This window comes from Salvelinus namaycush, chromosome 8, assembly GCF_016432855.1.
Source record: "Salvelinus namaycush isolate Seneca chromosome 8, SaNama_1.0, whole genome shotgun sequence".
In the NCBI taxonomy this organism is placed as follows: Eukaryota; Metazoa; Chordata; class Actinopteri; order Salmoniformes; family Salmonidae; genus Salvelinus; species Salvelinus namaycush.
The window spans coordinates 51,014,291-51,042,274 of record NC_052314.1 but is presented as its reverse complement, the minus strand read 5'-3'; the positions used below and the strand labels follow the sequence as shown (position 1 = coordinate 51,042,274).

The following is a 27,984-nucleotide window of genomic DNA, read 5'->3' as shown; positions in this document are numbered from 1 at the left end:
CGGGGAGGCAGCGGCAACAGGGAACTGGCTGCTTCTGGTTTCAAGGCACATATAAATACAAAGCGGAGCCGGGTACGAGGAAAACACAAAGGAGAAGAGGAGAATTCTCACGTTTAAAACTGAAGACTAACGGAGTCAGGTAATGAGCGCCTCCTGAAATCAAGCTTGTTTCCTAGAAGGTAAACATGTAAAACGCCATTCGTCGCAGTCCAGTCTTGGTTATAATATTCATCAACATTGTGGATAGCAAAGAAGTAAACAGCTGAGCTGCAGCTGTCACAGTAGGGTACGGTGTGTACTTGTTGTAGGCAAGTGTATTTATGCCTAGTGTTGAATTATGTGCCGTATTAGGCTACAAAAAATAGGTAAGCAATAAAATATAAAGCAAATGATCTTAATTCGATTGTTTACCTCGCTTTGTAAAATTATGCTGTTGGATGTTCAAAACATTATTGTAATAGCCTAAGTTTAATTCTGTGTAAAATGTGTATTCTGTTGTATTTTCTATTCCGTTTTGACTAGATATTTCTCCCCCATTGAATGGTTTCAGTGAATCAGGATATCTCACAGAAGAAGAACTAGTCGTTCTTTGTTTCAAACTGTGGTCTGGTGGTCTGTGTTGCTACTTTGACTATTACGTGGCAGAGGATGAGATACACACAGCCGTGCGTAGCCTGTCTGGAACGCAACGCTACTTTCTCTGTGGTCAGCAAAATAAACTTGAGAACCTCAATTACATTTTCTCCCTCTTTCCCGTCTCTATCTTGCCTGTATTCATTCATCCCTCTCTTAGTTTCATATTATATGAATAGAATATGAATGGGATGGAATATAATTTTATTAAATTAACTTGTTTTACGATGTTATTGTAATTGATTCAATCCCAGTCCCTTATCTGTAACCCAATGAATCAGAAAATAGATGGAAAAAAATCATTACAGCTGTTCTTGCGAAATTCCACTAGTTTATGCATGAATAATTACAAGCATATGCACATTGCCTGAAGGTGTAATACCCTTGTTCTACAAAATAAGTCAAGGTTTATCGTTACGTAAAGTAAAGAATATGATCTGTCTGGACTCAATGCTGTCAGGGGGTATCCACATATCTTCCCCATTCGGAATCATCGCTCTTTGTTTTCAACCTTTTCAAAAGGCACTACTGTTCATTGTGCACCACCTGACTGCATTCCAACCTGTTCCCCTTGCTGGCAGTACCATTTTAACTGCGGCTTACCTTTGGCATTACCACTCTAGTCCTAGGGGCCCCGGACTCATGTTTATACGGCTCCAGGATGGATGACACCCAAGCATCAGTTCTAGCACTGCCAGCCAGAGGATCTCCCCTAGCCCTAGCATCCCAGCTCTGGAACACCGGAGCTTGGAGAGAGGTGTGGAATTTCTGGGGCCTGTCTGGCACGGGGCCCGGGCCCCCAAGGCTAGAGCGCTCCTGTCCTTTTTGATGTTTGCGGTCTTGAGGAAGCGAGACGTCATGTTGCCACACTAGCAAGCACTGCAGTGCGCACTAGGGGTTTGATCCAGACCAGAGATGTTCCAGGGTTGTCGGATATGGCATGAAAGCAGCTGTGGAGTGGACGGAAGTGCAGACGGTGAGGAGTTGGATGGAGGAAGGGTGTGTGTGTGTTTTAGGAAGGCCGGTATTTGGAAGGAAATGAGAGGGGGTGGCCTTACAACTCAACAAATAACAGGCAGACTTCTTTTTAACCTTACAGTCCTTTTTTATGCCCTGGCCTGCCCCTGGAAAGAGCAACCTCGAGCAATGTCAGTCAAATGTAGGCTAGGTTGCTCGTTTCTAGGTCACACGCTGTAGAGTTCCCCATCCCGGGTCCAGCCCCCGTTAATCTGCATGCTGCGGCATGACTGGGGAGAGAGGAGTGGTGACATGTGGCGAGTGCGTTAACCAGCCAGAGATAATGGAATCACAGTGGCTCTATGTCTTGGTCCAGGGAGAGAGAGGTGTGTGTGTGTGTACATGCACACGTGTGTGTGACAGAGAGTGTATGTGACCTGGGAAACAGCAGCCCAATTCTGTGATCCTTTCTCTGCAAATCTTATTGCTGTTTTGTAGTAAAACCATAGTATTACTGTAATAGTACTAGGCAGCTTTACTGTATATGCAATACACTAAATACACCATCCTGGGACATTCAATACCTTTTTACTCCTGTGATTCAGAAAGTAAGGCTGAATGTGCGTATTATGTCATTTTACCCAGTGATTTATAGTAGTGCTTGCATACAAATCCCATATTGCTTCACAAGTAAATGTGGATGCAGGATTAAAGCTTTGGAGAAGCATGTATCACGAGCAGACTTTTCTGTTATTACAATCAGAAAGGAAGGCCATCTTCCTTCAGAATCCCTGAAGGAATCCAGGGCCCACTAACAGTTTGTCCCAAATGGCACCCAATTTCCAATACACTGCACTACTTTTGACCAGGGCCCTAAGTAGTGCACTATTTGGAACCCTCCGTGCCACATGTATTACATAGTTACAGGCCCTTCTAGCCTCTGGGAAAGGGGTTCCCTAGCCAGTTGCACACTGAATGCGTTCAACCGAAATGTGTCTTCCATATTTAACCCAACCTCTGACTCAGAGAGGTGCGGGGTGCTGGCCCAACACTCTTAACCGGTAGGCTAGATGCCTCCATAGAGTGACTGTGGTCTTACGGATGAGAAGGGGTATTTTTCCAGTTTAGATGTGTCACCTTGTGTTGTGGGGATGGGGAAGGAACAAAGGGAAACGTGTTTGCTTTATCTTTTTCCCTGGATTTCCTCTCACTTGATGAGAAGCATCCCTAACACAGATTGAGGACTCTGCCTTGGAACACTAATAACAAAAAAGATACAAACTCTTCCGAACTGTTTCGGCTGGGACGCCTTTACTTTATCGGCCTGTAACTGTGGTGCTGCTCTGCTGTGGGCCCCATGGGCTCCTTGAGCGAGCTCCACTGTGGGTCCTTCAACAGGAAATGTCTCGGTGACCTACAAAAAGGATGTGCTGACATCACACCCCGCTGTGTATCCTCACGGATGCTCAGTGTGCTCGTGGCTTATCTTACATGTGTCTGCCTGAACTTAGCAAGAGGTCCAATTCATCCCCCATTACCTCTCAATTCAATTACATTAAAACAACTTTCGCTTTTTTTTCTTTTGGTCCATGAAACAAGCTGCACCACAAATGAGAAAAGCATAAGTGTGTGTGTGTTGGTGTGTGTTAACATTTCACCTCTAAAGCTCTGTATAAAACCCATAAATTATTATTAATATAACACACAATTAATAGGTTAATATGTGACAGAAGGAAGGTTTGAAAAATACCAAATCATGAGCAGTAAAAATACATTTGAATTGTTCCTCAGCCCGCAGGCACTTAGTCAGCCGACTCTTAACTCCACCATCGTTTCAGTTGTGAGGTGACCCGGGGATGCCTATTAGCCCCCAAAAATTGATGAATGTTGTCATAATTAGGATCGTCATTATCGGGAGTATTATTGCTGTGTGTGTGTGTGTGTGTGTGAGTGATTGATTGTGTGTATGCACCAGTGGAGGCTTCTCAGAGGAGGAAGGGAGGACCATCCTCCTCAGTGAATTCATAAAATAAAAATAGTGAAACATTTAAAACGTTATCCTTTTTAGATTAAACTAAACATATACACATGTCACCAAGTAATTTATAAAAAAACTGTTTTGCAATGAAGGTCTACAGTAGGCTCAACAGCACTCTGTAGGGTAGTACCATGGTGTAGCCGGAGGACAGCTAGCTTCTGTCCTCCTCTGGGTACATTACCTTCAATACAAAACCTAGGAGGCTCATGGTTTTCACCCTCTCCAATAGACTTAAACAGTATTTATGACAACTTCCGGGGAGGACGTCCTCCAACCTATCAGAGCTCTTGCTGCATGAACTGACATGTCCACCCAATCAAACGATCAAATAATTAATCTACTACTGAAAGCATAAGCTACATCTAGCTAGCACTGCAGTGCATACAATGTGGTGAGTAGTTGACTCAAAGAGAGAGAAAGACAATTCATTTATTCCAAAATGGAAAGGGAGGGTAGGGGGGAGGGAGGGTAGAGGGAGGTAAGGAGAGAGAGATTCACTTACTTAGCTAGCTAGTTTTGCCTGCTCAAACAGAGGGATGTTACAGTATGTGTGTGTAGCCACTCTATTCTTGCTGATTAGGGTTTTCTCCCCTTGCTGCTCAGTTCTATGCCTCAAGGCCACAAGGCTATTCTTCTGTTCCTAGAATCTTATTAATTTGGAGACTGTGTAGTGGCCTTGTTAGTGTACCACTGTGTATGACTAGGTCCCTGGCCTCGGTATTCTGTCCACAACGCTGGTCCTGTTCGCTGGATAAAATCAGGCAATAAACATGGTATACGTACAAACCGTCATTGCTATTTCAAATGGGAATCCATTCTGAAATAATAAGTCATTTCACAGGATTATGTTTTTTTAAATATTAGACGTTCGGCATCTGTGACGAATACCACAACTCTGTTGATAGTTTATTGAGGTATGATTAGCACTTTTCAGGATCGTGTGAACATTCCAGTCAAGGCATCACCGACAAATGAATGTGAAGAAATAGATGCAGACAGAGAATTGTACTACTTTTGACCATTGAGGGCTATGAAACGGATGCAGAAAGAGGAAACATCTCAAATGGAACCCTATTCAGACTCATTGAACGGTCTAGCCAGCTAGGACTTGTCCAGACATGTTTTGCTTCCTTCTCAGCCCGCTACTATTATAATTTCCCACTACTCAACACTCTTAGTCTTGTGATGCAGACAGCTGTGAGGTCAAAGGTGAACACAGCTGGGAAGAAGGTTCTGAACTTCAAGTGTTGCAATCACTGCTGTTTGTGCTTGAAATGTATCTAACCTTTCTGCAATATACTGTGAACTATATTAGTTCCCATAGTCTGTACAGCATTTTCAGTTGGTGCCTGAAATGTTGGTGTCTAACTTTCCTGAGCTATCTAGGCTGCGTTTACACAGGCAGCCCGATTCTGATCTTTTTTCCACTAATTGGTCTTTTCACCAATCCCATCAGATCTTTTTCAGCAGATCTTTTTCAGAGCTGATCTGATTAGTCAAAGACCAATTAGTGAAAAAAAGATCAGAACTGGGCTGCCTGTGTAAACACAGCCACTGTGTACTGTATTCGAGCCTTATGAAACACAACTAGTTTGAAACCACTTTCGAAGAGACATCTTTCCCACGGTACATAGTGTGAAGAGAGTTAGTTCCCATAGTCTCTAAACAGCATGTGATATAATTAAGTGATATAATTAAGCAATAAGGACCGAGGGGGTGTGGTATATGGCCATTATACCATGGCAACGCGGAGTGCCTGGATAAAGCCATTAGCCGTGGTATATTGGCAATATACCACAAACACCCGACGTGCCTTATTGCTATTATAAACTGGTTACCAACGTAATTAGAGCAGTACATTTTTTTGTTTGTTGTCATACCCGTTGTATACGGTCTGACATGCTACGTCTTTCAGCCAATCAGCATTCAGGGCTGAAACCACCCAGTTTATAATCCACATTTTGGTCTGGGTGGTAGTAAGTGTACTCAAATTGGTTTGTTTTGGCTCCGTCCTCTTGCACTTTGTGTACCAATTTGGTGTCATCTGAAACAGTAAACAGCAAACCTTCGGGAAGCTCAGATGAGCAGCATACCCCAGACGCAGCTGCAGTTCTAAATAGACGGTAATGGATTCACTGAACCGGTTTGACCGCGTGACCCTGGTTCGGGAGAAACCGCCTTTTTCTTGTGTGTGCGAGACGGTTTCTCAGTATGGTACTGCAGCATTGCCATGTGCAGCAGCGTTGCCGTGGTGACAGAGCGGGGAGGTTTTGTGGGGGAGAGGGGAGTGGAGTGCGTCACATGTAGGAACTGGAGGTAGCATATGGTCTCACCTCTCAGAAGAAGAGGAGGGGTGGGGGGGGTGCGCTCAGGGATGAAAAAAATTGAAAAATGAGGATAATGGAACACGTTACTGCTCTGTTTAGTCTGCTTCCTAATGCATTTTCCCCCTTGATCCTTCCATCCCCTCTTCATCTTTCACACACAGACGTACTTTTTCTCTTTTGTCTCTCTTGCTTTTCCTATTTTTTTCTTACCATCTCCCCCTCTTTCTTTCTCTCTCTTCTCCTGTGTCCTTTCTTCCACTGCCTGCTTTCTGTCAAATGTGCCTATTTTCCATTTGGCAAGGCCCCCGTGGTACAGCACTTCAGCTCACTTGCGTACACACACGCTACTTCAGTGAGAGTGGTGGAAGGAAGTCCGTGAGAAAATAATAAAATAAAGCGTATTTCACCTCAACAATTGACGATGCCGTCGCCCCACAACAGCCAATTAAGGACCCGCATAAGTCTCGTTCATTTGGTGTTGCTTGGTGTTTTGTTTTGAGACTACATTAGATTAGTATAATGGGATCAGGGAGATGCGCTTTAAATACGCTCCCTTTTGCATTTGTTTCCTCAGACACAGTTGTCTACATGTTATTATAAACTGAGTGGTCGAGCCCTGGATGCTGATTGGCTGACAGCCGTCATTGTAAATAAGAATTTGTTCTTAACTGACTTGCCTAGTTAAATAAAGGTAAAATAATGGGTATGACAAAACATTTATTTTTACTGCTATAATTACGTAACCAGTTTATAAAGGCAATAAGGCACCTTGGGGGCTTGTGGTATGGCCATTATACCACGGCTAAGGGCTCTGTCCAGGCACTCCGCGTTACGTTGTTGTCACGGTTGTCGTAAGAACGGGACCAAGGCGCAGCGGATGTTGAGTTCCACATATTTATTTCCAAGTGAAACTTCAGCAAAACAAAAATATACCAATAAACGAACAACTAAACGTGACTACGTGGTGCACATGCACAAACACAAAACAATATCCCACAAACACAGGTGGGGAAAATAGCTACTTAAATATGATCCCCAATTAGAGACAACGATTACCAGCTGCCTCTAATTGGGAATCATATACAACACCAACATAGAAAATATAAACTAGACCACAACATAGAAATTATACACTAGAATATCCCCTAGTCACGCCCTGACCTACTACACCATAGAGAAACAAGGGCTCTCTATGGTCAGGGCGTGACAGTTGTGCATAAGAACAGCCCTTAGCCGTGGTATATTGGCCATGTACCACACCTCCTCGGGCATTATTGCGTAAATATAATAAGCCCCCACTACACAGCACAGCTACTTCTTAGCCATGCAACGGTAAGGTGTTTTAACAAGGATAAGTATGTTATCCAGAGACAGTGGCTTAGACATCTAGACCACAAAATAGCAAGACCTTTTTGAAATAGTGACTGTTTTAATAACACGATGAACCCGTTCCCCTTTCACACTCAAAGTATGCATACTTAGGAAAGCGCAATGAAATTCTATTTCCAGAATAGATTTGATGTCATAACGGGTATTTGATCTGAAAGAGGGTTTGTGTACAGTACTGTGTACAGTACTGTGTACAGAGGACTTTACTTTGAACTGAGTACTCAATGGAGTACCTGATGCTGATGCTGATGCAATCTCCCCCTGTGTGTAAAGATACTTTCTGTCCTCATCTTGCCTGAGGGAAATTGACTTGCTTTGTTTTTTGTGTGTAGTTCCATTCATGTTTATTAGACAGGATAGTGAGGAAGAATGAGAGAGCAATGAGTCGGATTTGAACCCGTGCTGGCGGCGGTATGGGTTCCAAAGTCAGCGCTTTAGACCGCTGGACCACACAGGGCTCGCCTTGTTTTTAACTAATGGCTTGTTTCTCTGTTTCTGTTTCCCCCTCAGACCCCCTAGAAGAGGAGCTTGGACGGCATGCAAAGTTGTGAAATATCTTCAGACAGCACTGATGACCCCCTTAGTAGAGACCTACGCACTCGTCGACAGCCTCGAATAGTAGTGATCGGCGCGGGCTTGGCCGGTCTCGCAGCTACCAAGAGCCTCCTGGAAAGCGGCTTCACGGATGTCACAGTCCTAGAGGCGTCAGACCGCGTCGGAGGGAGAGTTCAAAGCATTCAGCACGGTAAGAAATGATGCTATGAACTTCATGCAGTACAAACACACGAAGCGCGAGTAAGAAACAATACATGGAGGAAATGACGCTAAACCAGACCCTGGAATTTCATGGGTTATGACTCTGTGGGTGTTTGTTTCTTAAATAGTTCACATTTTCGGTAAGCTGAAAGCTCCGAACCTCACTCACTGAGACATTCGACATGTCTGTGTGAGTGTGTAATCATCAGGTTGTTTTCCCCCGCACTCACATCTAGCTGTCAAAAGGTGCCCCCGTCTATTCTCCATGGGGCTACGCTATCAGTGCTAATGCTAAAAGCCTTCCCGAAATAACACTGGATCAGAATGTGTGCTTTGCGAAGCCCAATTAAGCTTTCTCAATTCAAAATGTGAAATGCGATTGGGGAATTTGTCTCTCGGATGGATGTGCGGTTAGTCCTGCGGAATCCCCTTTGAGCTGAACAAGTTCGATTACTCCCGTTGCCACACATGGCTTCAATTCAAGATAAAAAAAAACACATATTTATCCCTATTCCTCATTCTCTATGAAGCCCTTTCAATAACAAGTATCTCTCGAGTAGGCGGTTGTGGCCTCCTCAAAATGTCCAGGAGGCTGCAGTCACATTCATTGAGTTGACACCCTCTAACTGTAGTTCCTTTCACACCCATTCAATTAAAACAACTTCCTGTTCTCATTTCTCTGCTTATTTAATTGAATTCAAGTTCCATTCCATTCCACTTATTGCCAAATAAACTGACACAAACAATCAAGTTCTTGGGGTGGGTAAACAAAGTTTGTAAGTGTGACCCCAAAGGTGCATCTGATATGACACATTATTCCCTATATATTGCACTACTTTTGACCGGAGCCTAAACCTGTCCCAATATCCTCACTACTTGCATGGCCAAAACATTACTTCATATTGGGACAGAGACTGAGTGTATTACGTATTTATATGCCATTTAGCAAATGCTTTTATCCAAAACGTACATTTTGTATGTATGGTCCCGGGAATCGAACCCACTATCCTAGCATTGCAAGCGCCAACTGAGCTACAGTGAGGACTACATTCTTCTTCATCTTCTCCTCCTCCATCTATTCCAGGACAAACGACTTTGGAGCTCGGAGCCACCTGGATCCATGGCGCTAACGGGAACCCGGTGTACCACCTGGCGGAGGACAACGGGCTGCTGGAGCACACCACGGACGGCGAGCGCAGCGTGGGCCGCATCAGCCTGTACACCAAGAACGGCGTGGCCCACTACCAGACCAACAGTGGTACCAGGATCCCCAAGGACCTGGTCGAGGAGTTCAGTGACCTCTACAATGAGGTGAGGGGTGTGTGGGAGGTGTGTGTTTGTGTGTGTCCAGATTACCACTGATGTGTGCACAGGGAGCCACCCATGACTGAATGTAGATACTGTACATACACAGGGGCACGTATGCACAGTTGTGTATAGTACAGGTGTGTATAGTACAGGTGTGCAGGGAAACTCATGCACACACACACACACACACACACAATCTGTTTACAGTGGTCCAGTGAAGCGTGTCATGCCCTGTTCAGCTACTTCAGAGCGTTGTTATTCACACAACATTGGCTTGCCCCCACTGCCCTTCAGATCCGAGTAAATAGACACTGTGCAGAGGAAAGGGGGACGCTTTCTACACACTTCCCTTTCTCTATGTCCCTGAGTAATTCTCACAATAGTTATGTTCCATAAGTGTTGCAAGCAGCAAAGTTACCAATAAAGAACACAAATACCAGAGTCAATTTTTATAGGATTCACATTGGGTGGGCCAGAAAGAGGTGTATCAAGCTTGGGGTGGATTGTTCGCAACGCTTACGGAACTGGAACTATTTCAAGGCACTTGAATACAGAAGAACTTTCTCTATTATCCACCTTAATAACACAGCATTCTCCACAGCAGCACCCATTCCTTTAAGAACACACTGTACGAACAGGAATAACTACACAGTAATAACAGAGTTTCTAAACCCAGAGGCGCAACATTGCGAGACGTCCGAGAACGCTTGCGAAGCACTCGGCAGACCAGGGTTTGGGGTTTGAGAAGTTAATGAGAAATTGTGAAAATTGTAAAAAAAAAAAAAAAAAAGTAAAATATTCTTCCGTAGTTGTTAATTTTCTTGTAATCTGAAGGCACAACTTAGATTCGAGCCAATAAGTAACTGAAAATGTTATTACTCCAACATGGTGAAAGTGACAAACTGTCACATTTTGATTTTCGCCAACAACGACTTAATGTCTGAGGGGTGCCTTTGATTTGACGGCCTGCACATGCAGAGTTCGGCGCGAGACGACCGTTAGACCCGATAACGTGTTTCTGCGCATGAGCTTAGCTAGCCAAATTCTCCATGACATCGCCTACAAGCGTGATTGAAGATTTCTATTGGAGAAGCGGTTTCTACATACACTACCGGTCAAAAGTTTTAGAACACCTACTCATTCAAGGATTTTTCTTTATTTTTACAATTTTCAACATTGTAGAATAATAGTGAAGACATCAAAACTATGACATAACACATATGGAATCAAGTAGTATATTTGAGATTCTTCAAATACCCACCCTTTGCCTTGATGACCGCTTTGCAAACTCTTGGTATTCTCTCAATCAGCTTCATGAGGTAGTCACCTGGAATGCATTTCAATTAACAGGTGTGCCTTCTTAAAAGTACATTTCTGTAATTTCTTTCCTTCTTAATGCGTTTGAGCCAATCAGTTGTGTTGTGACAAAGTAAGGGGGTATACAGAAGATAGCCCTATTTGGTAAAAGACCAAGTCTATATTATGGCAAGAACCGCTCAAATAAGCAAAGAGAGACGACAGTCCATCATTACTTTAAGATATGAAGGTCAGTCAATCCTGAAAATGTCAAGAACTTTGAAGATTTCTTCAAGTGCAGTCGCAAAAACCATCAAGCGCTATGATGAAACTGGCTCTCACGAGGACCACCACAGGAATGGAAGACCCAGAGTTACCTATGTTACAGAGGATAAGTTCATTAGAGTTACCAGCCTCAGAAATTGCAGCCCAAATAAATACTTCACAGAGTTCAAGTAAGAGACACATCTCAACATCAACGGTTCAGAGGAGACTGTGTGAATCAGGCCTTCAAGATCTAATTGTTGCAAAGAAACCACTACTAAAGGACACCAATAATAATAAGAGATTTGCTTGGGCCAAGAAACATTAGCAATGGACAATAGACCAGTGGAATTTTGTCCTTTGGTCTGGAGTCCAAATTTGAGATTTTTGGTGCCAACCGGCATGTCTTTGTGAGACGGGGTGTGGGTAAACGGATGATCTCCGCATGTGTATTTCCCACCATAAAGCATGGAGGAGGAGGTGTTATGGTGTGGGGGTGCTTTGCTGGTGACACTGTCTGTGATTTATTTAGGATTCAAGGCACACTTAACCAGCATGGCTACCACATCCCATCTGGTCTGGGCTTAGTGGGACTCATTTGTGTTTCAACAGGACAATGACCCAACACACCTCCAGGCTCTTTAAGGGCTATTTTACCAAGAAGGTGAGTGATGGAGTGCTGCATCAGATGACCTGGCCTCCCCCAACCTGAACCAAATTGAGATGGTTTGGGATGAGTTGGACCGCGGATTGAAGGAAAAGGAGCCAACAACTGCTCAGCATATGTGGGAACTCTTTCAAGACTGTTGGAAAAGCATTCCTGGTGAAGCTGGTTGAGAGAATGCCAAGCGTGTGCAAAGCTGTCATCAATGCAAAGGGTGGCTACTTTGAAGAATCTCAAATATAAAATATAATTTGATTTGTTTAACACTTTTTTTTGGTTACTACATGATTCCATATGTGTTATTTCGTAGTTTAGATGTCTTCACTATTATTCTACAATGTAGAAAATAGTAAAAATAAAGAAAAACCCTTGAATGAGTAGGTGTTCTAAAACTTTTGACCGGTAGTGTATCTTCATACTAAACCATCTTTGGTAATAATTAGGGAGCTGCAACATACAGTGTGAACAACGCTTTTATCCTGATTTCATGTGTGTCAGTCTGCATACCTCTATGTCGTAAACTCTTGTATAATCCATTTCCAAGATGCCAATCACTTTGCAGTGTAGCAGCAGCATCAACACAGCAGAGGTACGCTATGCATTAGGCTAACCCCCACCGTGCATCATTACAGCAGCACGAAAAGCTTATCCCTTCCCATGTATCATTACATCTGCGCTAAGCACTAATCGCCACCGTGCCTCTGCCTGGAAAGCAGCATAATTAACTAAGCAGTAGGATTAGCATTCCGAAGCTGACTTGCTTGTTTTGTTTAACATCAGGATTTGAGGTACATAGAAATCCTCTCTGTTTAGATCTAATGTTTCATGGACAAGAAATCGCTTTACAATTATGTGTCTTTGAAAATGTGTTTCTTGAGGATCCCATTTCAACCGGAGGCTATTTTATATTGTCAACAAAGGTGTGGTGCATCCTGGGTTGCGTTCATTAGGACACGCAACGGAAATGTCTTTTAAAGTTTTGCGAAGGAATTTTAAAATTTAGTTTTCAGATTGGCCCTCCCTGTTTCAGTGTTTTCTTCCGTTTGCTGCCTAATGAACACACGCCTGGTCTTTGTATGCAACAACGTTCCACCAGGGAGGTAAGACGAGAAGATAAGGTTATGTAATTGAATATCATGTCATATTATCACATGACCTTTGTGGTTACAATGTAACTTAGTGCAGCAATGGTAAACATAAACATTCTGATTCCATGGAAAAAGAATGTGAGCTTCACTCTGGGACAGCTAAAACATTCATTTGAACTGCTCATGAATAAATATATATTTTTTTTAAGTCATGCCCCCCTCCTTCCTTGACTTTTCCTAAATAAGTCTATATAACACACTGTCGTTGTTAGAATCTTAATACCACTAACATACAGTGGTTTGCGAAAGTATTCACCCCCTTGACATTTTTCCTATTTTGTTGCCTTACAACCTGGAATTAAAATAGATTTTTTGGGGGGTTTGTATCATTTGATTTACACAACATGCCTACCACTTTGAAGATGCAAAATATTTTTTCTTGTGAAACAAACAAGAACTAATACAAAAAAATATCCATCGTTCCTTCAATGCTGCCACCACCATGCTTCACTGTGGGATGGTGTTCTCGGGGTGATGAGAGGTGTTGGGTTTGCGCCAGACATAGCATTTTCCTTGATGGCCAAAAAGCTCAATTTTGGTCTCATCTGACCAGAGTACCTTCTTCCATAGGTTTGGGGTGTCTCCCACATGCCTTTTGGCGAACTCCAAACGTGTTTGCTTATTTTGTTCTATAAGCAATGGCTTTTTTCTTGCCACTCTTCCGTAAAGCCAAGCTCTGTGGAGTGTACGGCTTAAAGTGGTCCTATGGACAGATTCTCCAATCTCCGCTGTGGAGCTTTGCAGCTCCTTCAGGGTTATCTTTGGTCTCTTTGTTGCCTCTCTGATTAATGCCCTCCTTGCCTGGTCCGTGAGTTTTGGTGGGTGGCCCTCTCTTGGCAGGTTTGTTGGGGTGCCATATTCTTTCCATTTTTAATAATGGATTTATTGGTGCTCCTTGATGTTCAAAATTTCTGATAGTTTTTATAACCCAACCCTGATCTTTACTTTTCCACAACTTTGTCCCTGACCTGTTTGGAGAGCTCCTGGGTCTTCGTGGTGCCGTTTGCTTGGTGGTGCTCATTGCTTAATTTTGTTGCAGACTCTGGGGCCTTTCAGAACAGGTGTGTACAGTCGTGGCCAAAAATTTTGAGAATGACACAAATATTAATTTTCACAAAGTCTGCTGCCTCAGTTTGTATGATGGCAATTTGCATATACTCTAGAATGTTATGAAGAGTGATCAGATGAATTGCAATTAATTGCAAAGTCCCTCTTTGCCATGCAAATGAACTGAATCCCCCAAAAACATTTCCACTGCATTTCAGCCCTGCCACAAAAGGACCAGCTGACATCATGTCAGTGACTCTCTCATTAACACAGGTATGAGTGTTGACGAGGACAAGGCTGGATATCACTCTGTCATGTTGATTGAGTTCGAATAACAGACTGGAAGCTTCAAAAGGAGGGTGGTGCTTGGAATCATTGTTCTTCCTTGGTTATGTCACGTTCTGACCTTAGTTCTTTTGTTATTTCTTTGTTTTAGTATGGTCAGGGCGTGAGTTATCTATGTTTGTTTTTCTATGTTGGGTTTTTCATTTGGCCTGATATGGTTCTCAATCAGAGGCAGGTGTTAGTCGTTGTCTCTGATTGGGAACCATATTTAGGGAGCCTGTTTTCTATTGTGTTTTGTGGGTGGTTATTTTCTGTGTCTGTGTGTTCCACACGGAACTGTTTCGGTTTTCGTTCGTTCACTTTATTGTTTTGTATTTCAGTGTTCAGTTTGATCCATTAAATATTCATCATGAACACTTACCACGGTGCGCATTGGTCCTCCTTTCTTTCTCCCAACGAAGATCGTTACAGGTTACCTGCAAGGAAACACGTGCCATCATCATTGCTTTGCACAAAAAGGGCTTCACAGGCAAGGATATTGCTGCCAGTAAGATTGTACCTAAATCAACCATTTATCGGATCATCAAGAACTTCAAGGAGAGCGGTTCAATTGTTGTGAAGAAGGCTTCAGGGTGCCCAAGAAAGTCCAGCAAGCGCCAGGACTGTCTCCTAAAGTTGATTCAGCTGTGGGGTCGGGTCACCACCAGTACAGAGCTTGCTCAGGAATGGCAGCAGGCAGGTGTGAGTGCATCTCACGCACAGTGAGGCGAAGACTTTTGGAGGATGGCCTGGTGTCAAGAAGGGCAGCAAAGAAGCCACTTCTCTCCAGGAAAAACATCAGGGACAGACTGATATTATGCAAAAGGTATAGGGATTGGACTGCTGAGGACTAGGGTAAAGTCATTTTCTCTGATGAATCCCCTTTCCTATTGTTTGGGGCATCCGGAAAAAAGCTTGTCCGGAGAAGACAAGGTGAGCACTACCATCAGTCCTGTGTCATGCCAACAGTAAAGCATTCTGAGACCATTCATGTGTGGGGTTGCTTCTCAGCCAAGGGAGTGGGCTCACTCACAATTCTGCCTAAGAACACAGCCATGAATAAAGAATGGTACCAACACATCCTCCGAGAGCAACTTCTCCCAACCATCCAGGAACAGTTTGGTGACGAACAATGCCTTTTCCAGCATGATGGAGCACTTTGCCATAAGGCAAAAATGATAACTAAGTGGCTCGGGGAACAAAACATAGATAATTTGGGTCCATGGCCAGGAAACTCCCCAGACCTTTTTTAAATTTAAATTTAACCTTTATTTATACAGTTTATTTCTCATTGAGATAATATCTCTTTTCCAAGAGAGACCTGGTCAAACACACCTTAATCCCATTGAGAACTTGTGGTCAATCCTCAAGAGGCGGGTGGACAAAACAAAACCCCACAAATTCTGACAAACTCCAAGTATTGATTATGCAAGAATGGTCTGCCATCAGTCAGGATGTGGCCCAGAAGTTAATTGACAGCATGCCAGGGCGGATTGCAGAGGTCTTGAAAAAGAAGGGTCAACACTGCAAATATTGACTCTTTGCATCAACTTCATGTAATTGTCAATAAAAGCCTTTGGCACGTATGAAATTCTTGTAATTATACTTCAGTATTCCATAGTAACATCTGACAAAAATATCTAAAGACACTGAAGCAACAAACATTGTGGAAATTAATATTTGTGTCATATATATATATATATTTAAACATTCACCCCCCTACATGACACATATGTATTTATACTGTATCAACCGTGACTTTGCGTCCTTGAAAAGCGACCTCGAAAAACACAATTTTATATTATTATTATTATTGCACACAGTTATGTGGTTACAACACTCTCATACCTTGGTAGAATCTCATCGCCCACACAGACTACGGAATAGGTGGATGGCTTTGGCTTCAAGACATGGCATGACTCATGTCACGTATGTTTGGTCCTGTATCAACCAAAGATATTCTGTGGTAGCCTACCCCCCGTCACCCTCATACATGGGCAGAAAACCCCCAGGCTACTGAATGAATAGGCGGACTCCTTTCGGCTACTTTACTGGTTGCCTACCATAGATCTTATTTCCCAGTGCCAGTGGTGTTTACCTGTTGTAACCCGGCACTCCCTTGGAATGGTCCCCGGGCGATCACCAGTCTCGTGACTAACGGCTCAGCTCCAGTTCCCTCCACCCTCTTTGTTCAGCTCACCGTTTCACTTCATTAGATAAGACACCTTCACGGTTGCACCGTTTCTGACGGCACAGACATGGCTGTATCCCAAATGGAACCATATTGCCTATACTGTAGTGCTTTTGACCAGAGCCCTATGGGTCAAAAGCAGTGCACTAAATAGGGAATAGGGTGCCATTTGGCGTCATCCCAGGTATTTACTGAGAAATGATATGTGAAATGGTGCGCAGTAATAATCGATGAATTACTTGTTTGTTTTTAAAACAGGCCCCATTTGGTACCAGGTCATTACCAATTGCGTTAAATTGTTGTAACTAAGTACCAGAAAGTCTGAATTAAAACAACATAGTTTCCTAGTAAATTCCATGTAAATACCAATGGAAATAGTGCTACCAACCTTCACTGTGTGACCTGTACAATGAGTGGGCAGTTCCTTCTAAAAGAGGTGTGTGCTTTGGATAAAGAAGTTCTGTCATGCATGTTGCTATATATCCTGTATTGTAGAAGTCACAGGCCTCAGAAGAAAGTGTGGAAAAATGTAAAACAATCCGTTGTTGAATAATGTACTACGTTCCACCCTCCCATGCAGCCATGCCACGGTGTTAAAGGATGTCATACATTCTCACCTGGCTGCACCCTTTAGAGGGCAAATTTGGCATTCAAACAACAACAAAGTGATCACCTTACAGATTGCCCCTAAAGTTTTAGAAGCACTCCAGTAGATTCTGAATGTTCAGACTCTGTTATAGCCACAGTAGCAGGAACACTCTATGCTATTTTGGATTGCTTGGCTGTTGGATAAGGTAGTAGCAAAATACTGCCTATCTATACCAATGAAACTGTGGGTTGTCCAGTGTAGAACCAGAATGAAAACAGACTGGTACCCAGTCAAACCCTGGCTACGTCCCAAATGGCACCCTATTCCCTATATAGTGTATTACTTTTGACCAGTGCCCTAATTCCCATGGTCAAAAGTAGTGCACTATAAAGGGAAAATGGTGCCATTTGGGATGCAGACCCTCTGCACATTTCATTACTGCTTATACCATGGCCGTCAAACTCACATTTCTCTCCCCTCTTGCCATCCGCTCTACCCCTCTCCTCCCCAGGTATACGAGCTGACTCAGGAGTTTTTCCAGAATGGGAAGCCTGTGTGTGCTGAAAGCCAGAACAGCGTTGGGGTGTTCACGAGGGACGTGGTGCGCAAGAAGATCACGCTGGACCCCGACGACTCGGAGAGCACCAAGAGACTCAAGCTGTCCATGCTCCAGCAGTACCTCAAGGTGTGTGTGTGTGTGTGTGTGTGTGTGTGTGTGGGGGGGGGGGGGGGGGGGATGAATGTGTAAGGGGGAGGGGGTCCTTCTGAGAGACTATAAAAGATGCTAGAGCTCTAGTTAATGATTGGAATACATTAACTACGCAAACATTATGCAAATCCAATAACGTTTCCTTCTAGGTATGTAAGATTGCTCTATGTGTTCCAAGAAAACCAGTTTTAAAAGTCGTTGCGGAAGGCATTACTTTCTATTTTTCCATATTAAGTCAACAGTGCTGTGTTCTGAATCACTCATCTCTGGAGAGAATTGGTGCACCTCTATGGCCTCGCGCACAGTTCTGGTTCAAGCCAGTTCTTTATACGCAGATAAATGACTGAAGTAGCGTATGTGATGCTCCTGCTAGGTTTAGACTTGCACTCTCACGCAAGTCTCACACAATACAAGAGTTTATGGCATGCTTTATGACTCAACTGAACAAGCAGGGCAGGAAATCAAGTGTAAATAGGTGCGGCAGGTGGTTACAGCGTTGGGCCAGTAACCGAAAGGTTGCTGGATCGAATCCCCGAGCTGACAAGGTACAAATCTGTCGTTCTGCCCCTGAACAAGGCAGTTTTTTAAAAATATATATTTTTATTTCACCTTTATTTAAGTAAGCTAGTTGAGAACAAGTTCTCATTTACAACTGCGACCTGGCCAAGATAAAGCAAAGCACAACCACAACACAGAGTTACACATGGGATAAACAAGCGTACAGTCAATAACACGATGGAGAAAAAAAAGAGTCTATATACAGTGTGTGCAAATGGCGTGAGTTAACCCCCGGGCGCTGAAGACGTGGATGTCGATTATGGCAGCCCCCCGCACCTTAAATGCGGAAGAGACATTTCAGTTGAATGCATTCAGTTGTACAACTGTAGGTATCCCCCTTTCCCTGAAACTCTGGCTGATGTTAGCTTTAGCTACATTATCTTGTTTATGTTAGCAATAGCTTAATTTAGCGTGGTAATGTTATTGCTCCATCGGTGATCCTTGCTCCTTGTAATTATACCCAATAACTCATTGGATTCAAATGAGTGTTGATCACTTGAAACAAAGTAGATACATTTGACCAGAATTGAACAGACTTATTTGTCTGTGTTTCTATACGATACAGCCATCGTCTGGTTCCTCTTTAGGTTTCTTCCATCCACTGTTCCGCTACTTACTTGCTCTCTGGGCTTCTAGGCTGGTTTATTAAAAAGAGCTTAAATACATTTGACTGATTGATTGATGAGTTGATTGATTGATTGGAAAGAGGTGGAGAGTTGTGAGAGCAGCTGATAAAGGAGCTCAATTTGATCTGAGTCAAACTGACTTTGTTTGTTTGTATGTGTGTTGTCCTTCAGGTGGAGAGTTGTGAGAGCTCGTCCCCCAGCATGGACGAGGTCTCGCTGAGTGAGTTCGGCGAGTGGACGGAGATCCCAGGGGCCCACCACGTCATCCCGGGAGGCTTCATGAAGATCGTGGACCTCTTGGCGCAGGACATTCCGTCCCGCATGATGCGCCTGGGAAAACCCGTCCGCCGCATCCACTGGAACTACTCCGCCCAGCAACAGGAGGAGATCGCCCACGGCGACAACAACAATCGGCATGACGACGGCGACCATAACGATGACCAACGTTGCCATGGTGAGCCCAACCCCAATCCGGGTTACGCTTACCCCATCAGCGTAGAGTGCGAGGACCTCGAGTCGCTCCCCGCCGACCACGTGATCGTAACCGCCTCGCTCGGCGTCCTCAAGAACCGCCATGAGGCGCTCTTCTCACCCTCGCTGCCCGAGGACAAAGTCCTCGCCATCGAGAAGCTCGGCATCAGCACCACTGACAAGATTTTCCTGGAGTTCTCCGATCCCTTCTGGAGCGCCGAGTGCAACAGCATCCAGTTTGTGTGGGAGGACGAGGCGCAGCTGGAGCAGCCGGTCTACCCCGAGGAGCTGTGGTACCGTAAGATCTGCTCATTTGACGTGCTGTACCCGCCCGAGCGCTACGGCCACATGCTGAGCGGCTGGATCTGTGGCCAGGAGGCGCTGCTCATGGAGCGCTGCGACGACGAGACGGTGGCCGAGACCTGCACCAAGCTGCTGCGACGCTTCACAGGTCAGTGTGCATGTCTGTGTGTTTGTCATTGTGACGTTGACATGCGTCCCTTGACAGTGTGTCTGTGTGTGAGTGAGTGATGTACAGCAACAATGGGAGTTTTCTGAATCGACCCGCAGCTTTTATACATTCTAGCGCAAACACTAGATTTCAGCTACTCAAGGTCTCCGTTGATGAATCAAATCATGTGTTCTTGGAGTGAGGACCACTGACCTAAATAATTCACTGAGAAAGGCCATCAGCATTCCCTCACTGAGTATGAATCATGCTCTGTGCTTCAACTCATTGTTACGCACACCTCTAGGAAGAGGGAACGCAACACCCTGCTACAACTCAACTCCCCGTGGTATGGACTGTAGGTGCGAGTAAGGATGACAAAAGGTCGAGAATTGTACCATTTACAAGGAATTTATTCCGTCACACAGTAATTTTGGGGAAAAGGGGCTGGACGGAACCAAGGTAAATATCAAAGCCCCCTCTCATTTTAGTCATTTAGCAAACGCTCTTATCCAGAGCGACTTACAGTAGAGTGCATACATTTTTTTTTATTACATTTTACATACTGAGACAAGGATATCCCTACCGGCCAAACCCTCCCTAACCCGGACGACGCTATGCCAATTGTGCGTCGCCCCACGGACCTCCCGGTTGCGGCCGGCTGCGACAGAGCCTGGGCGCGAACCCAGCCCAGCCTGGGCACGAACCCAGAGACTCTGGTGGCACAGCTAGCACTGCGATGCAGTGCCCTAGACCACTGCGCCACCCTCTCCTACCTTACCTGCCTACCCACTACTTACCTAACTTAGCACCACCTGGTGCGCTAACCAAAATACAGGGGGTGGTCTGCCCAGGTCTTTCCTAGTGGGCCTAGACAGTGAATATACTACGGGTATATGTATGCCCGCGGGCCTCTTGCCTAAGCACTCCCTAGGTGCCTTCCCCTTCCCGCCCTGGGAACAAATGAAACAGAATTATCCAAATGTAATTAAACAATTTCAAGAATCAAAAACACAGTTCTATTAGCACACACATAGCTCAAATCAGCGGCTACAAAAATACTTAACAAAACCTGTCTCTGAGCCACAACCAAGACAGGACATCAAATCAGCTCTCTCTCAGCAACAACCACAGAACATAACCATCGCTGTTAGCAACAACCAACATAATGACCCTCAGCCATCAACCTTCTCTCTCAGCAATGATCTCTCTTCTGAACAATAGAACACTGGTTTTTATATAGCTTCAGAAGGCATTGGTAATTGGAGACAGCTGCGTCCTGACGAGGGGGCGGGGTCAGCTCTCCAATTATCCATGGAGTCGACCAATCAGCTGCTTGGGGGGAATTTCAGGAAGCCATCCCGAAACACACACCTAACAAACCACAACACAGAAACTGGGGAACGTAACACTCATCAGTATAGGGCAGGAATACTTTTACACACACACCACACACACTGTTACGAGCACACTGTAACCTTGAGGGCTGAATGAGTGCAACAATACTGTGCTCCCAGTGAGTCACAGTGACTCATTGAAGATTCATTCCACTTATTCAGCCCTAGTGGGCCTCTAGGTATACATTAGATACAGGAAATGACATCATCATGTGAAATCATCATTCCGAAGCCTTGAGGTGTATGGCCTTTCCCAGAAGGGGGTTTGGGGGGCTGATGCTGAATGACTCACATAGATGTCTGGCAGAGTGGTGGTATTGAATACATGTGCATCCCATAACAACTGGCCCAGGGTCAGTTTTAGTCACTGTGCTCTTAATAGGTAGAGTAAGGATTGGATGAAGAAATGCTGATCCCACAAAGTTGTTAAAGGAGTTGCCTGTGTGTCTGCATCCCAGACATACATTTTACATTACATTTTAGTCATTTAGCAGACGCTCTTACCCAGAGCGACTTACAGTAGAGTGCATGCATTTTTTTTATTACATTTTTTTACATACTGAGACAAGGCTATCCCTACCGGCCAAACCCTCCCTAACCCGGACGACGCTATGCCAATTGTGCGTTGCCCCACGGACCTCCCGGTTGCGGCCGGCTGCGACAGAGCCTGGGCGCGAACCCAGCCCAGCCTGGGCGCGAACCCAGAGACTCTGGTGGCGCAGCTAGCACTGCGATGCAGTGCCCTAGACCACCCAGTGCCCTAGACCACCCGGGAGGGTGGCGCAGTGGCAATATGCAATTCGCAGTGGCAATATTCTCACAGAAGAGATGAGTGAGTCACTGCATAGCTGTTCGACTGTATCAAGTTGTCTTTCACCCATGAACAGCCCCCTATTAAGAGTAATGGTGACGAAAAGAAACACAGCAAATTGAAAATGGCTGCAACTGTGGTCGAGACTCAGGGGTCTTTTTTTAAGAGAGAACCTGACAGAAAATCAATTGTTTGATTCGACATGAGACGGGAAAAATTGCTCTCTTACTTTAAGGCCATATTAAGGTTCCCGCTCCCTGGAAAACACTGTAAATGATAGTGTAGACAAGACACACACAGTTGTCTTTGGGCTGCCCTACACCGTGAAGCAAATAATTACTATTGATAGAGATTAGAGGTCGACCGATTTATGAGTTTTCAACGCCGATACCGATTATTGGAGGACCAAAAAAAGCCGATACTGATTAATCAGCCGATTTAAAAAAAAATATATATAATAAATAAATAAATAAATATATTTTTTATAAATGATTTATTCATTTATTTGTAATAATGACAATTACAACAATACTGAATGAACACTTTTATTTTAACTTAATATAATACATCAATCAAATCAATTTAGCCTCAAATAAATAATGAAACATGTTCAATTTGGTTTAAATAAGGCAAAAACAAAGTGTTGGAGAAGAGAGTAAAAGTGCAATATGTGCCATGTACAAAAGCTAACGTTTAAGTTCATTGCTCAGAACATGAGAACATATGAAAGCTGGTGGTTCCTTTTAACATGAGTCTTCAATATTCCAAGGTAAGATGTTTTAGGTTGTAGTTAATATAGGATTTATAGGACTATTTGTCTCTACACAATTTGTATTTCATATACCTTTGACTATTGGATGTTCTTATAGGCACTTTAGTATTGCCAGTGTAACAGTATAGCTTCCGTCCCTCTCCTCTCCCCTACCTTGGCCCTCGAAGCATCGTTACCCATCGCTCCACAAAAGCAGAGCAAGGGGAACAACTACTCCAAGTCTCAGAGCGAGTGACGTTTGAAACGTTATTAGCGCGCTCCCCGCTAACTAGCTAGCCATTTCACATCGGTTACACCAGCCTAATCTCGGGAGTTGATAGGCTTGAAGTCATAAACAGCACAATGCTTGAAGCATTGCGTAGAGCTGCTGGGAAACGCACTAAAGTGCTGTTTGAATGAATGCTTACGAGCCTGCTGGTGCCTACCACCGCTCAGTCAAACTGCTCTATCAAATATCAAATCATAGACTTAATTATAACATAATAACACACAGAAATATGAGCCTTAGGTCATTAATATGGTCAAATTCGGAAACTATCATTTCAAAAATAAAATATTTATTCTTTCAGTGAAATACGGAACCGTTCCGTATTTTATCTAACGGGTGGCATCCATAAGTCTAAATATTCCTGTTACATTTCACAACCTTCAATGTTATGTCATAATTACGTAAAATTCTGGCAAATTAGTTCGCAACAAGCCAGGCATATACCCTGACTCTACGTGCAATGAACGCAAGAGAAGTGACACAATTTCCCTAGTTTAATATTGCCTGCTAACATGAATTTCTTTTAACTAAATATGCAGGTTTAAAAATATATACTTCTGTGTATTGATTTTAAGAAAGGCGTTGATGTTTTTGTTTCGGTACACATTGGTGCATAGACAGTGCTTTTTTCGCGAATGCTCTTGTTAAATCACCCGTTTGACGAAGTAGCCTATGATTCAATGATAAATTAACAGGCACCGCATCAATTATATGCAACGCAGGACAAGCTAGATAAACTAGTAATATCATCAACCATGTGTAGTTAACTAGTGATTATGTTAAGATTGATTGTTTTTTATAAGATACGTTTAATGCTAGCTAGCAACTTACCTTGGCTCCTTGCTGCACTCGCATAACAGGTGGTCAGCCTGCCACGCAGTCTCCTCGTGGAGTGCAATGTAATCGGCCATGATCGGTGTCCAAAAATGCCGATTACCGATTGTTATGGAAACTTGTTAATCGGCCATTCCGATTTAATCGGTCGACCTCTAATCGAGATTAGCCTTGTGGCTCTGAATAGCTTCAGTCTTTTTCATATTGACAGAGAAAATAGGTTAAGGGATATAAGAACTCTGTCCTGGTTTAGATAAAGGTGTGTGTGGAATTTGGTGTATTGCATGTGTGATTTCATGAAAGTTTAATATTTATAGTAATTTAATTTGAATTTGGCACTCTGCCATTTCACCGGATGTTGTCGAGGGGTTCCGCTAGCCATAACAGTTTTTAAGGGATATAAGAACGCTGTCCTGGTTTAGATAAAGGTGTGTGTGGAATGAACATGAAAGACTTTTGACAGGGTCACCATCACGCTACAGACGGGTTGGTTGTTTAGCAGCAAAACCGACGCGTGTGCAACTATGGAGCAAAACGGACAGGGTTGGCTTTGAATGTTGACAACATGTCGTCTATATTTTGTCTCCAATGTTTATTGAAAACATAAATACATTTTCACAATGAGCACTTGTTGTCTCTTAAATACATTCTTACAGTTGCTGGTTAGCCAGCAAGCGAATTTGAGCCACATTAGCGTTGACATGTAATCAGTCTCAAAACAAGACAAGGTATCAAGAACAAGATAAAACTAGCTGAAATTAGCCACTTTCTATTTCCCCACATGGGAGTTTCTTGTCATTGTTGCCATCTAGAATCACAACAACTCCAATTAAAGCATGCACATTGCTTTCGTGACGCTGTCAGCTAACTCATCTATGGCTGCGCCCCAAATGGCACCCTAGTCCCTACAGAGTACACTTTTTTTTTGGATCAGAGTCCTATGGGCCTTGTTCAAAAGTAGTGCACTATATAGGGAATAGGTTGCCATTTGGGATGCATCCCGTCTCATGGGTGGACAAAGCTCAGTATTGTGGCTGACAGTAAGTGACTGTTGTCCTCCTTCAAGGACCAAGTTATCCTCTGGTCAAGCCAGTTAGCTGACAAACAGGTCATAGGAGAGTCAAGTCTAAGCTTAGCATATGTCACCGACCCGGGTTGCCATCACTTAATGATGACATCATAGGCTTTCCTGGACACACACACGCACACCTCACTAGGGCTTTACAGTTACTCCTCCCTATACAGCCAAGCCAACGGACACAATAAACCCTGTCTTCCGCTCTGAGCAATACTCGCTGCCTGCCCTCACATTGTTTACTTCGATAGGGAGTACCCCCTCACGGAAACTCATTAACCCGCACACTGACACACTCCCCTGATGTAGGTCACTTCGATTTAATCCCCTACGAAGCAGATTCATTACAGAAGGACTAGAGTGTGTATGGCCTCTAAGAGGGACCTTAGCTGATTAGAACCGATACAGAAGATCGGATTGGATGTGTTGGAGGATCACTTTTGGGAGATGGGTAGAGGATCACTCACCATGCATCGCCATTACCTTAGGAAACTTTCAATGGCTTATTTCCACCTGCGGAAGAGTTGTGTGTGTGTATTTGCGCACGCGTGTCTGTGTGTATGAGAGAGAGTGTGCTGGTGTGTGTTGATGTTTCAGTGTCCATCCAAAGGGTTTATATTAGACTGACCGTCATCACCATCCACCTCACTAGTCCTCCCTCTTCCTCCTTCTCTCCCTCGTTCAGGAAACCCCAACATTCCTAAGCCGAGGCGGATCCTGCGCTCGTCGTGGGGCAGTAACCCTTACATCCGGGGCTCCTACTCCTTCACCCGGGTGGGCTCCAGTGGGGGTGACGTGGAGAAGCTAGCCATGCCCCTGCCTTACACCAAGAGCACCAAGGCACCGGTAAGAACTGCATCTGGATGCAGTCTTGGGTTCAAATACTATTTAGGGTATTTCAATTAGTTTGAAAGAAATGTCAAAGTAAGTATTTTGACATTTTTTCTTTCGAAATGCAAGTAGTTGAATATTGGAATGCATTTGAAAATACACTTGGGAAGTATTGGCTTGTATTTGAAAATACTCTTTAAGTATACAAATATTTAAATACTCCATGCTGTCAATGGCGTGCGTACTGGGAGCGGAGTCAGGTGCAGGAGAGCAGAGAGTTGTGAACAGGCGCACACTTTATTTAGGCAGGGGAAACCAACAGACGGACGCCACTGCATCGAAACCTCCATCCAATATGCCAAAGTGCAAAAACGCACAAACAGTCACAAAAATAAAGTACAAACAAATAAACATACCGCGTGAATATACAACACGGAATAAACGCACACTAGAAATAGCGCGTCAAAAATGACACGTAACACGAAACAATCACACACAAGGACATGAGGGGAATAGAGGAATAAATACATGTAGTGTGATTGGGGAATGAAAACCAGGTGTGCAGGGAACAAGACAAAACAAATGGATAAATTAAAAATGATGGCTAGAAAGCCGGTGACGTCGACCGCCGAACGCCGCCCGAACAAGGAGAGGAGCCGACTTCGGCGGAAGTCGTGACACATGCATTTTAACCCAGGCCTGTTTGGTCCTAGGGCTATTTGAAAAATAGTTGTGTATATTTATAGGAAGTTATTTGCAAATACTTAAAAATTTGGCCACATTATTTGAAAACACTCCAACAGAAAATAAGTATTTAAATAACACGTACTTAAATATGCATGTATTTCAACCCAGACTGGATGTAGTGTATCAGCTGGGCCGTGAAAAGCCTTCCCCAATGACTAAGTGGTGTTTGTGGTATAGTATGTTAATGACAGCGTAATGAGAATGTATTTACTTTCATTGGTCTCTGTAGGCGTGATGCTTGTTTCCAGCCATGAGAGGAACTAGTAGCATGTTGTCAATGTGCCTGTGTCATCACTATGCCACCTAATAAGGCAGTAAGGGATGTGACAGTCACAGTGTTGGATCGATTATAAATCTTGGGTCTGGGCCAGCACCTGACGCATGCGTCCTTATCTTAGTGTGTGTGTGTGTGTGGTTCTGTCTATATGTGTGCGTGTGCGTGTCTACTGTGTGTGTGTGGCCACTTAAAGACTGCTAAAGGAGCAGCGTGACCTTCGAGAAATCCCCCTCTCGTCAAAAGAGTGACAGATCGTCACAAGCAGCCTTCTTACATATAGACAGAGCCTAAAATAGCTCCCCATGGCTGCATCTAAATGGCTCACTATTCCCTATATAGTGCACTACTTTTGCCCAGGGACCATAGTGCACTTCCTTTGACTAGAGCCCCATGTAGAGTATAGGGGGCCATTTGGGATGCAGCCCCATGGCTCGGAGGCAGTAATAGAGTTTGCATAACACATGTTGGGTCATGCCGACATTCACTGGTTTATTAAGGTCTTGTCTTTTTTTCTCTCGCCCCTCTTCTCTATCTCTGCCCTCTCCTCTATCCACCGATCTCCTTCTCTATTGTATTCTTCTGTATGTCTCTTTTATCCTCTCCTTTTTCCAACCTCTCTCCTCGCCCTTCCCCTCCTCTCCTCTTTACCCTCTCAGCCTCTACAGGTGTTATTCGCCGGGGAAGCCACCCACCGGAAATACTATTCCACTACCCATGGTGCATTGCTGTCGGGACAGCGAGAGGCCACTCGTCTTACAGAGCTGTACCAGGACTTGCACAAAGAAACCACAAAGCCTAACATGTAAAACTGACTAATGAACCACTGACTAGTGACAAAAAATAAACAACTTGTGTTTTATGCTTTCTATATTTAAAGTTTTTTAGATTAAGTCATGCATGTAAAAGCATAGTAGGGGCATTAACAATTATAATGATGATAATGATGAATACAGTTTTTCCTGTATTGTAGATATATATAGAGGGAGAGCGTGGTAGATTTGACCACTTATATGAGATGTACTGTAAAAAGGCTGCAAAGGGTGCCGTCATCTCTTGTTCATCAATCTGTTGTTTAAAAAAATTAAATATGGATAAGTTAATGTTTATATAATAACACGTCTATAATTTAACTGTTTTTTTTTTTTGTAAGTGCCTTCTTTATTTAATGTCATGTTATTGAAAACAAACAAAAAATGATGGCAAGAATTAATAAACTTGTATATTAATGT

At 43.8% G+C, this 27,984-nt stretch overlaps 1 protein-coding gene across 1 annotated transcript; it reads left to right on the top strand.

Annotated features, from left to right (window-relative positions):
* The first annotated feature begins 50 nt into the window (after nucleotides 1-50).
* Nucleotides 51-27,984, top strand: smox (spermine oxidase). The gene is made up of 7 exons (XM_038999904.1): nucleotides 51-139; nucleotides 7,855-8,089; nucleotides 9,185-9,411; nucleotides 17,443-17,616; nucleotides 18,996-19,746; nucleotides 25,586-25,746; nucleotides 27,412-27,984. The coding sequence occupies exons 2-7, from the start codon at nucleotides 7,882-7,884 to the stop codon at nucleotides 27,559-27,561; spliced, it is 1,671 nt and encodes a 556-aa protein (XP_038855832.1). The 5' UTR covers nucleotides 51-139; nucleotides 7,855-7,881; the 3' UTR covers nucleotides 27,562-27,984.

Coding starts and splice junctions, on each gene's coding strand:
- smox (XM_038999904.1), top strand. CDS start 7,882: ATGCAAAGTTGTGAAATATCTTCAGACAGCACTGATGACCCCCTTAGT. Junction 8,090..9,184: donor AGTTCAAAGCATTCAGCACG/GTAAGAAATGAT, acceptor CATCTATTCCAG/GACAAACGACTTTGGAGCTC. Junction 9,412..17,442: donor TCAGTGACCTCTACAATGAG/GTGAGGGGTGTG, acceptor TCTCCTCCCCAG/GTATACGAGCTGACTCAGGA.